This window comes from Puma concolor, chromosome A3, assembly GCF_028749965.1.
Source record: "Puma concolor isolate L17-30 chromosome A3, mPumCon1.1.hap2, whole genome shotgun sequence".
NCBI classification, from domain to species: Eukaryota; Metazoa; Chordata; class Mammalia; order Carnivora; family Felidae; genus Puma; species Puma concolor.
Window position 1 is genome coordinate 128,750,403 of NC_141669.1, and position 12,184 is coordinate 128,762,586.

The window sequence follows — 12,184 nt, forward strand, 5'->3', positions numbered from 1 at the left end:
GTACCAATACCTGTCCCAGTCTTAGTCTGTTTGGACTGCCATAACAGAATAGCATAGATTGGGTGGTTTATAAGCAATAAAAATTTACTTCTCAGAGTTTTGGAGGCTAGGAAGTCCAAGATCAAGGTACCAGCAGTTTTGGTGTCTGGTGAGGGCCCATTTCCTGATTTACTAATGGCTGTCGTCTTACTGAGCTTACAGAGCTTTCTGGGCCTCTTTAATAAGGACACTAATCCCATTCATGAGGACTCCACCCTCTCGATATAATCACCTCCCAAAGTCCCCACCCTCAAATACCATCATTTTGGTGATTAGATATCAGTTTATGAATGGGGGTGGGAGGCATAAGCATTCAGTCTATTGCAGTCCCCATGGGATTATGTCATTTCCATTAAGAAAGGATGCACTAACAGGGATGTACTTAAATCTATATGAGGACACATGCCTTGTATACCAGGCCGTGACTTACTTTGTTCACTCAGCACTGTTTTATGGACATCTTTCCACATGAGTACGTATAGACCTAACAAATTTTTTAAGTGGTCATGTAAAATTCTGTCATATAGATTACCATAATCTATTTTACCAATTCCCCATTAGGTTTTTATGTCATTTCAGTTTTATCACAGGAAATGGTTCTATAATGAACATCCTTGTAGATAAATCTTGTGCACGTCCTTAATTCTTTCTTTAGGATAAATTCCTACAAGTGATATTGCTGGGTCACGAGTTGGAAGCTTTAAGGCTTTTGTTCCTTAACATCACATTAGCCTGCTGGGAAGGTAATGCTCAAATTTCTGCCCACCTGTAGGCTATCAGTGCTCATTTCCCCATTCCCTCATTAAAACCGGGCAATAGAATTCATTCAGAATTTTGCTAGTCTGTTGGGAGAAAGATCCTGCCTTAATAATCAGTAGTAAGATTATTTAGGTGAATCTGTCATTTGCATTTCTTGGTAAATTGCTTGTTCATGTTTTTTTTGCCTGCTTTTCATTTCGGTGGAAGGTTTCTGTATTTCCTTAATGAATTATAACAACTTTTTGTATGTTGAGCGTATTAATCTTTGTTGTATGTTACAAATACTTTTTTAATTTTTAAATATAGTCTTTTTAGTTAAAGAAGTATATTTTAAGATGCCTGTCATTTTCCCCTATTACCCTGCAATAGCGTTCTTAGAAATACTGCTATCCAAGCTAATAGAATTACTTATACACGTGACCCTTAAATAATGCCAGGGCTAGGGGCAGGCAGCCGAGAATCTGCATATGACTTTTCACTCCCCCAAAACTTAACTACTACTAACCTGTTGACTGGAAGTCTTACCCATAGCATAAACAGTTGATTAACACATATTTCATATATATGTATTATATACTATATTCCTAACAATAGACTAGAGAAAACAAAATCATAAGGAAAAAAAATACATTCACAGTACTGTATTTATCGAAAAAAATCTGCAGATAAGTGGATCCGTGCAGTTCAAACCCGTGTTCAAGGGTCAACTGTATTTGTCTTAGATTTTTAATGGTTTTATGTTTGCTCATTTATCATTAAGTCATCCATACCCACTTTTTAAAGGACAAGGAACAAGGTTTTAGAATTGCTATAATGACTCCCCTATCGCTCCTATTTTGACATATTGTCCCCTTCCCCACATTCCTCAGTTCCCCCATTGAATAAATAAAAAAATTTTGATTTCCATGAGATAATTATATTTCTTATTTTTGAGAAGAGTTCTTATTTGGCTTTGACGGTTTGATTTTTCTCTTATTTGTTTCTAATCTCAGGAATCAGATGCACAGGGACATCAGGTGGCCGCTAGGTTCTCTCACATTCTCCAGAAGGATGCCTTCCTGGTGTTTCGCTCCCTTTGCAAGCTGTCCATGAAGCCCCTTGGTGAAGGCCCCCCAGATCCAAAGTAAGCGGACAGCAGTTCTTGACTGTGTATAACATAACTCAGATAACCCAGGAGGATCTTGGGGGTTCCAAAAAAATCTCAGTGCCTTCTCCCATGGTTGCTGCAAATGCAGGAATTTACAGCTTTCCACATTCCTGGTGTCCCGACAGCCCTTTCATAATGTGTTGTCTCTGTGCCCACACCAACCAAGATTTTGCCTGGTGTTGCTTTCCTTGGTTTGTGTGTGAAAAATAGTCATTATATTGAATGTGCCCCCTCTGTTTCCTAACTAATGAATTTGATCTAGTGCGGGGTGGGCAGAGGCAGGATGTGTACAAACCTCACTTCCCTGCCCTCATTGGAAACCTCTGCTTCCCTGAGTACAGATTTAAGACTCAGATTCAACCCAGAGAAGCCAAAACATTCTTTGTAGTGAACAAGTTACTGCAAGGATGATAGCCCTTTGGAGCCAGAAAGCTGCATTCCCTCCTAGCTCGCTTGAGACCAACTCCACAGCCATATGAATTACTGAACCTCATCTGAAAAAATGGGAATGTGGAAAATTGCCTTGCAGGATCAATTACATGAGATGATGTAATCGCATCCTGAGTGCAAGGGCCCTGCGCTTTATGAGTTTTATAGTCACTGTTATTATTAGTTGCCAATAATAATCTTCAGCTTTTCTGTTGAGACACGATGACCATTAAGGAGATGATTCAGGAAAATTTCCCTTTCTCTGCAGCCCTGTGGGTGGTGGTGGGGAGCAGGAGACAGGTGGATAAAGAGCCCTGTTTGCATTGTCCATAAACATGGAGCAGGACACACGTTTAGTTTCACATGTATAATGTAAAGTAATTGATTCTATTAGGTTAGCTGTAGAACCAGCTTTCTGGAGTCAGTTTACACTTATTTTGCTCCTGCTGTATTCCCTATTTTTGGCAGGGAGAGAAAAAAAGCAGGAGTTGGCAGTTCCTGTTCTCACAGTCCTCTGGGAGGGCCCACCTCATGCCATCTGCCCTCACTCTCTTGGCATTGAGGTGCAGGTGACAATCCTTAACTCACTGGCTCTCAGAAAACGCTACCCACTGGTAGAGAAGCAAAGCCTTGTCAAGAAACATGCTTCTTGAAATGGAAATCTTGTAGCGCCGTCACCGTTTCTCACTTTCTGTCCCAGATCCCACGAGCTGCGCTCCAAGGTGGTCTCCCTGCAGCTGCTCCTGTCCGTGCTGCAGAACGCGGGCCCCGTCTTCAGGACTCATGAGATGTTCATCAACGCAATCAAGCAGTATCTCTGTGTGGCGTTGTCCAAAAACGGCGTCTCTTCAGTGCCTGATGTCTTTGAGCTCTCTCTTGCCATTTTTCTTACTCTTCTCTCAAACTTTAAAATGCACTTGAAAATGCAGATAGAGGTATGGGCTCTGAAATGACTTTTTTTTTTTTAATGATGGTGACGCTTACACTCAGTTAACCCCTGGTGACACAGTCTCCAGGAACTAGAGTTACACAGTCTACTTGCCGGCACCCCAAAGAAGGACTTTTTGAATGAGCAAGAGAGTACTTTTTCCTAAAAGTCCTTGCCCCAGAATCTTGCGTGCGTTTCATTTTAACCAGAAGTTTAAATCAAATGGTCTGTATGCTGGACTCAGTCCCCTGAACATGTTTGTTTAGCCTATAAATTGTTTGAAATAACCTGAAATAGTTGGCAAATCGAGAAGTCAGATTTTACGTGAAAATGCAGATTTCTGGTTTCTCTCAAAATCAGAACTTCGTGCACATAACTGTGCCTGGCAGCTCCTCTCACTCGTTGCTCAGGAGCAGCTGGTCCTGTTTCCGGTGGGGCCCATGTTCTCCAGGTCACTGTGGGCCCACCCCACCCCACTAGCCGTTCCCACGGGAGGCCGGGGCTCCAGTGCGCCTCAGCAGTGCGAGTGTGCATTGCTCTGCTACTTCTGCCCAGGCTGCTTCGCTCTGCCTATCCCCTAAAGCCTTTGGGGTTTTTGAGCCCTAATTTAAACTGGATTAATTGGTGTCCTCCTTTGTCTCCATGCCATGTAGGTCTTTTTCAAAGAGATTTTCCTGAACATTTTAGAAACATCAACAAGTTCTTTTGAGCACAGGTGGATGGTCATTCAGACTCTGACAAGGATCTGTGCAGGTATTTTCACCCTGAGGGTGTGCTCATCCATTGACTTACCCAGAAATGCTTCTGAAGCTTTCATTTTCCAGAATCCAGATTGAGCCCTTTACTTTATGCTGTTACAGTTTTAATGCAGTGCTGGGAAATCCTTACCTTAAAGGCTACTGCTAACGTACTGTCTAGTCCTGCCCCACTCTCCCTTAGAGGATGACCAGCTCAATCCGGTTTGCCTGGCACTTTGTGGTCTTAGCATAGAAAGTCCCACATCGTGGGAAACCCCATCATCCTGCCAAACTAGGAGACTTGGTCACTCTACCTACAAACTGAACAGTTTGTTAGTCACAGGACCCAAGGTGTTGGTGCTGCTAACCCCTGGTTGGATGCTAAGGTAAATTTGGATTTACCTTATGAACGCACAGTTGTGGGGCTATCAATCAAGCCCCCCCTTGTCTGTCATCAAGCATGATTTCATTAGTTACATAACTTTAAGAGGTGGATCAGGCAATCATTACTTCTTTTGAGGAGAGTGAGCCTTGGAGAGGTGGAATGGGATGCCTGAGATTTCAGTCGGTGCTGAGGCAGGCCTGGAAAGCGGGCCTCCCGACTTCTAGAACGTCTGACACACTTTTCCTGAGGGAGGTGTGTCCACCCGAGTCCGTAGTTTACAGGGAAGCATTTTTATAAAAGGAATCTCATGTGATAAGAAAATGTAACTGCTGTGTGTGTTTGATCAGAATTTCTAATATCTGTGTGTTATTTTCCAAGATGCCCAGTGTGTTGTAGATATTTACGTCAACTACGACTGTGATTTAAATGCTGCTAACATTTTTGAGCGCCTCGTAAACGATTTATCCAAAATCGCTCAGGGAAGAAGTGGACATGAGCTGGGAATGACACCTCTGCAGGTAAGGACACTGAGAACACCCATTTCTACTTAATGTGCGTTTGTTTCAGTAAACATTTATGGAGCAGGACCTTGTGCCAGGCAGGCGCTGTCCATGGTGCTGGAATACAGTGGTGAAAGGACACTCCCATGAGCATGCACAGTTGCTGTGGTCATGACACTTACTAGCAGACAATGAAGAAATAAGCTGTAGAGAAAAATAAAGTGGGGATAAAGGAGTCCTAGAAGTGAGGGTACTGCCACTTTTAATGGGGTCACGAGGGTAGTACCTCCAGGGTGACATTTGAGCCTAGAACTGTAGGAAGTGAGTTCACACTTAATCACCGTTCCAAAGATTGAATGAAAACAGGATCCCAGGCTCCAGTAAGGCAAAGGACATTGCCTCTTATCAGATTGCCTCGTTAGTGTGCCTACACAGAGATTGCCTCGTTAGTGTGCCTACACAGAGAACAGGATCTTAACCTAAGGTCTCTGAGGGAACTGGTCAGAAGGTCTGTGTGCTGCCTGGAATTATGGGTACAATTCTGGTGTATGGGCATTTTCCGTAGAAAGTCCATAGCTGTCATTAGACTTGCAGAGAGAGCTGTGCCACCTTAGATGCTGTTTTGAGTCTTAAACTAGTTGTATTTCTTTAGGTTATCTGTGATTCACATTCGATTTTTTAAGGAATGCTACTTAAAAACAAACAGTATTTTTATTTACTTGTAGAGTAAACCTTAAAATGGAATGCATTTGTGAGTGTCTGAGGAGTAAGAATATGTCCAGAATCACTCATTTGCTGGATGATGTAAAATTCTTTTCTTTTTTTCAGGAGGGAGGGCAGTCACTGGTTAAGACCCTGTTGGTTTTTTTTTTTTTAATTTTTTTTTTCAACGTTTTTATTTATTTGTGGGACAGAGAGAGACAGAGCATGAACGGGGGAGGGGCAGAGAGAGAGGGAGACACAGAATCGGAAACAGGCTCCAGGCTCTGAGCCATCAGCCCAGAGCCTGACGCGGGGCTCGAACCCACGGACCGCGAGATCGTGACCTGGCTGAAGTCGGACGCTTAACCGACCGCGCCACCCAGGCGCCCCCCTGTTGGTTTTTTAAAAAGGAAAAGTGTTAAGTGTTTTTTTTAAATTATATAAACAGTGAATAGCTTCCTTTTAAAAATTCAGATCACACTTGGTGTACCTGGCTGCCTCAGTAGGTAGAGTGTGCAACTGTTTTGTTTTGTTTTTTAAGATTCATTTTCTTTTAAGAGCTCACACACACAAGCAGGGGAGAGGGGTAGAGAGAGAAAGAGAAAAAAATCTTGAGCAGACTCCACGCTCAGTGTGAAGCCCAACACGGTGCTCGATCCCATGACCCTGGGACCATGACCTGAGTAGAAATCAAGAGTCAGATGCCCAACCAGCTAAGCCACCCAGGCACCCTTGAGCGTATGACTCTTGATCTGGGGGTTGTGAGTCCAAACCCCTAATTGGGTGTAGAGTTTACTTTAAAAAAAAAAAAAAAAAGGCAGATAACACTGCTCATTTTTGGAAAGCATACATCTCACATTTTTGCTGCTAGGGTGTTGTGATGAACAGCGGTAGAGAGTTTCAGGGGTTTTGCAATGAGCCCTTAATACTTACGTCACCTGTTAACTTTTCCTTGGGTTCTGTGGTTAATAGCACCGAATGTCCGTGATTATCTTGTATCCTCGCAGGATTCCCTAAGAGCCCTGTAGATGTCTGCACTCAATTTGTCTGTTAAGCCTCTGTGCTATGTCCCTTCTGACCTTTAGGAGCTCAGTCTGAGGAAGAAAGGTTTGGAGTGCCTCGTGTCCATTCTCAAGTGCATGGTGGAATGGAGCAAAGACCTGTATGTCAATCCCAACCACCAGACCAGCCTCGGTGAGAGAGCACTTTGCATCGCCACCTCCATTCACGATAGGCTGCTTCCGACTGTTGGGGAAAGCTGTGTTTGTGTCGCTGTCTCAGAATTAGCAAAACGCTGTAGTTTTCAGACTACCTGAAAGCTTCTGCTTTTTTTTTTTAATTTTTTTTTTCAACGTTTATTTATTTTTGGGACAGAGAGAGACAGAGCATGAACGGGGGGAGGGGCAGAGAGAGAGAGGGAGACACAGAATCGGAAACAGGCTCCAGGCTCTGAGCCATCAGCCCAGAGCCCAACGCGGGGCTCGAACTCACGGACCACGAGATCGTGACCTGGCTGAAGTCGGACGCTTAACCGACTGCGCCACCCAGGCGCCCCTGAAAGCTTCTGCTTTTTAATGCATCTGGAATTTGGGGGGAATAGTGTGAGTTGTGCTCTAATGTCATTTTCCCAAATGGAGAGACAGTTGTTCTGACATATTTTTAGTAGTCTCTCCTTCCCTCACCACCTTGAAGCACCACCTTTATGATACACGCATTTCCCTGCAGAAGGAAGCCTGTTCCTGAATTTTCTATTCTGTTCCATGGATTTGTCTGTTCTTGTGCCAATACCAGCCTTTTCAGATGCCTTGAGTTCTTAGTGAGTTTGTACCTGTTAGGGCAGGTCTTCCTAGCCACTGCTCTTCAAGTGTCTTGACAGTTTCTGTACTTTTTAGAATTAGCTTATCAAGTTCGACAAAAAAGTAAGTTTTTAAGTATCTGAGTAATAATCAAGTTTTCATTCTTGTGATTCTTCCAGTACAAGCTTTATTGTTACAGGTCTGGGAAAGGAAACCACAGAGCCCCATCTGAGCTCAGGTGTGTCTGTATCCCATCTGCTTATTTGGTTTCCTTTGCTTTTATGTCAGGTCAGGAGAGGCCCACAGATCAGGAAATGGGGGACGGGAAAGGCCTTGACATAGCCAGACGGAGCAGTGTGACATCCATGGAGTCCACAGTGTCCTCAGGGACCCAGATGGCTGTCCAAGATGATCCGGAGCAGTTTGAGGTCATCAAGCAACAAAAGGAGATTATTGAACACGGCATCGAGCTGTGAGTATGGCTGCTACTCCAGCCGAATCTCTTGGGGCCTCTGACAAAGCCACATCCCCCCTGGGACTGAGTCCACAAGGGGAATGCCTATCACAAAAGGACAGTGCTGGCACTTGCAGCTGAGCCCGACTGAGCCAGGCAGAGGGAGTGAGTGGGAGAGGGAGAGGGACATCGAGACTGAAATTGAATAGCTTTGTGTAACTGATGCCTGGTCTTTTTATTTTTATTTTTCCTAATGAAAGAAGTTAAACTAATTCAGAAAATAGAAGTACAACACAGGAATGTTTAATCATTCATGAAATTATCATGTAGAGGAAATCACTGTTGATAACTATTTTCCAACTATATCTTATGAAAAATTTCAACACACAGAAGAATTAATGTTACCCTGTTAGGGTTATCTATGTATCTTTTTTTCTGAGCCATTTGAAAGTAATTTGCACCCATCATAATACCTCAGCCCTACATCTGTGAAAAAGAAGGACATTCTCCCATATAAGCACATCATCATTATCACAATCATTGGTAATTTTAATGTATTTCTTTCCAGTCTTTCACACACAAAAATATATAAGCACAGTTTTACATCCTGTCCAAATTTTGAATGATTGGTTAACTTAGTAAATTCAGTTTGTTTTAAAAGTTGATGTTAGGGGTGCCTGGATGGCTCAGTCAGTTGAGTGTCCAAGTTCGGCTCGTGATCTCACAGTTTGTGAGTTCGAGCCCTGCATCAGGCCCTCTGCTGTCAGCACAGAGCCCACTTCAGATCCTTGTCCCCCTCTGTCTTTGCCCCTCCCTTGCTCATGCTCACTTGCTCTCTCTCTGTCTCAAAAATAAAACATTAAAAAAAAAAAAATAGTTGAGCACCTGGGTGGGTCAGTCAGTTAAGCATCTGACTTCGGCTCAGGTCACGATCTCGCCGTTCATGAGTTCGAGCCCCACGTTGGGCTCTGTGCTGTCAGTTCAATGCCTGGAGCCTGCTTTGGATTCTGTGTCCCTCCCTCTCTGCCCCTCATCCACTCACACTCTGTCTCTCTTTCTCTCTCAAAAGTAAATAAATATTAAAAAAAAAAAAAGTTGATGTTAGAATAGTCACTTATTAATTGAAGTGTTGGTCTTATTTCCGCTCTCCCCAGACTGGCATCTCCCCAGTCTGTTCTCCCGGAGCTAATCTTTTAAAAACTTAAATCAGGTCATACCACTCCCCTGCCTACAATCATTCCAGGTGTCTCTCTCCTCATCACAGCCTGATCCCACCTCTGGGTCCCCCTCACTGACCTCATCCTCCTGCCAGTATCCATGTCGTAAGATACACTTCAGTCCCTTGAATACCTCAAGCTCTTTTCACCATCATGCCCTCTGCTTGGAATACTCGTGGGTCTTTTTCCTCCTTAAGACTTGGCAAAACCTCTCTTCCTCAAGGAGGCCTTCGGGAGCCACCTGTCTGCACAGGTCCCAAGCTGCTCTTGCTTGCACACTATCCATGTCCTTCCCTTGTAGCCTTTGCCCCAGTCCGTGCTGACACGTGAGTAGCCTTCTCCAGTGCAGGGCCTGGTAAATAGTGACTTGAATTTATACAAAGTTAAGTATGCCTACCTTTAACAGGAAATACAAACAGTACTTAAGCACTGGTAAAGGAAATCCCAACATGGACAGTCTAGGGCTCTTATATTGGCTCTTAGGGACATCAGAGATCCAGGCTCTTTTACTTTTTCTGCTTCACCATCCTTAACACAGTTTTCACCTTCCGTGTTACCTCATGGCTTAAGGTGACTGCTGGAGCACCAGCCGTCACATATATCCTAGGGAACAAAGAAGAAAGGGCAAAAAGAATATATCTCCCAGCCAAGCCAGCTTTGTTTAAGGCTCCTTCCTGAAAGTACCCACACCGCTTCTGCTCTTAAGTCACAGGCCAGAACTTTATCACATGGCCATACTTTGTTTGAGGGAGGCAGGAAAATGTAGTTTTTATTTCAGGTAGTCGTGTGCCCGGCTAAACATCCTTGAGTTCTGTTCATGTGGGAGAAGAGGAGAACTGATGTTGGGTGACAGCCATCAGACTCTGCTACAGCTAGGTCAGAAATTAAAGGCGGAATTTGGAGAAGCTGCCAGGACACACACGACCTTCCTAAGCTCATAAACGTGACTTGTTCATGGCCCAGATGCCAGCTTTTTCTGTTCTCCAGACGTTGAAATAAGTAACCCATGTCCTATCTCTTCTCGAAACAGTTTCAACAAGAAACCCAAGAGAGGGATCCAGTTCCTTCAGGAGCAGGGCATGCTGGGAACGTCCGTCGAAGATATTGCCCAATTCCTGCACCAGGAGGAGCGCCTTGATTCTGTAAGCCTCGGGGTGGGGCACTTGCGTGTAGGTTTTATCAGGTGATTCTGAGACCCTTCCGGCTTTAACCTACAGTGTGACTGACCCTGAGTGCAGTGGCTTTTGTCCACACCCCTGCTGACAGCAGTCCTACTTGCTCCAGCGTTGCAAAAAGCTCCCAAGAGGTAGTTGTGTTCTTGGTGGAACAGCGTCAGAACTAGAAGTGTCCTTTGACTGCAGGAGACTTCTGGCTGCTCATCTGCAGCTAACCTCCCTCCTGAGTATGTCTCATCGTGTTCCCATCTTTAAGTCTCTCGTGCTGCCTCCTCCTGCTTCGTCCACGGCAGGATAGCCTGAGCCCGGACCGGTTGGGCGGGTGGGCAGGCTCGGAGTCGCCCAGCTTTTCTAGTGGGCCAGCCTGTTCTGGGTGTTGAGAGCAGGGTGTTCTGCCTTCTCCGCTCTGCCTGAAGTGTGCCTTACTGTGGGTTCACGTGTGACAGTTTCTAGATGTGAGTGGGTGCATATGTTTCAGACCCAAGTAGGTGATTTTCTGGGAGAGAGCACGAGGTTCAACAAGGAAGTGATGTATGCCTACGTGGACCAACTTGACTTCTGTGAAAAGGAGTTTGTCTCAGCCCTGCGGACATTTCTGGAAGGTTTCCGCCTACCTGGGGAAGCCCAGAAGATTGATCGATTGATGGAGAAGTTTGCAGCGAGATACATAGAGTGCAACCAGGGGTGAGCACTGTGTCTAAGTCCCTTCCACATCACCTTTTTGCCTGCCTCAGAGCACTAGTCTTCGATTGGTTAGGACTTGAGTTTAATCTTTCTAAATCTGTGCTAGGCAACTGAAGTTTCTGTTACCATGTACCAGGCATTGTGCTGAGGGATTATTTTATGTAAGACCTCACAGCTTCTGTCTGTGTCCCCTTTCTACAGACAAGGAGAGGACTGGAGAGGCTTAAGTAACTTGCCCACGTTCACACAGCTGGAGCCCATACTGGTTGTTTTTTTTTTGTTTTTTTTTTTATGTTTATTTATTTGGGCGGGGGGGGGGGGGGGGGGGCGCAGAGAGAGAATCCCAGGTGGGCTCTGCACTGTCAAGCCCGGCCCTTGGATGCAGGGATCAAACCCCAAAACCGTGAGATCATGAGCTGAGCCGAAATCAAGAGCCAGACGCTTAACTGCCTGAGCCACCCAGGTGCTCCTAGAATCCGTGCTATTAATTGTGATAAGAGTAATTTTATGAGTTGGAGGGAGGTCCTTGGGCATCTCTTCCCTAATTAACAACGGCTCCTTGGGGTGCTGGGTGGCTCAGTGAAACATTTGACTCTTGATTTTGACTTGGCTCATGATCGCAGGGTCATGGGATCAAGCCCCACATGGGGCTCCATGCTGAGCACGGAACCTGCTTGGGATTCATTCTCTGTCTCTCTCTCTCAATCCCTCTCCCCCTCTCCCCCACTTGCTTTCTCTCTTTCTCTCTAAAATAAAAAACAAAAAAGTACTGTAAAAAAAAAACCAAAAAACAGCTCCCCGATTTAACATACAGAGTAGATCTCAAGGATTTTGGTTTTTCTTTGGTTACTTAACTAATGAGCAGGTTACAGAAATGGCTATATAACTAATAAAACCTGCCTTAAATACATGATTTCATCTTAGGGCCTCTTTTGGTGGGTAGTTCATGTTTTTTTTGTAGAAGTGGAAATTAAAAAGAGGGCTAACCTTTATTAAATATTTCTTATATGTCTGTCATGCCATGGGTTTTTCATAATTAATGGTAATCCTGTGAGTAGGTCTCCGTTTTATAGACGAGAAAACTGAGGCTCTGGGAGATTGAGCAACCTGACCAAAAGCTAATCGGCCAGCAAGTAGCAGAATACGATTGAATATGAATTGTCTAACTCAAAAGCTCATGCTGCTCCCAGTGGGCACGAAGTGCAGAATTTCTGAATGTACTTGAACATGAT

At 44.5% G+C, this 12,184-nt stretch overlaps 1 protein-coding gene across 2 annotated transcripts in view; it reads left to right on the plus strand.

Moving 5' to 3' along the window:
* ARFGEF2 (ARF guanine nucleotide exchange factor 2) overlaps positions 1-12,184 on the plus strand; it is a 106,956-nt gene that overhangs the window by 38,907 nt on the left and 55,865 nt on the right. For both annotated transcript variants that reach the window (XM_086702429.1, XM_086702428.1), the window contains exons 9-16: positions 1,791-1,921; positions 3,075-3,309; positions 3,956-4,055; positions 4,803-4,942; positions 6,712-6,820; positions 7,711-7,894; positions 10,124-10,235; positions 10,747-10,952. In XM_086702429.1, the coding sequence (XP_086558555.1) occupies positions 1,791-1,921; positions 3,075-3,309; positions 3,956-4,055; positions 4,803-4,942; positions 6,712-6,820; positions 7,711-7,894; positions 10,124-10,235; positions 10,747-10,952 (1,217 nt within the window). The remainder of the gene's footprint in view (positions 1-1,790; positions 1,922-3,074; positions 3,310-3,955; positions 4,056-4,802; positions 4,943-6,711; positions 6,821-7,710; positions 7,895-10,123; positions 10,236-10,746; positions 10,953-12,184) is intronic.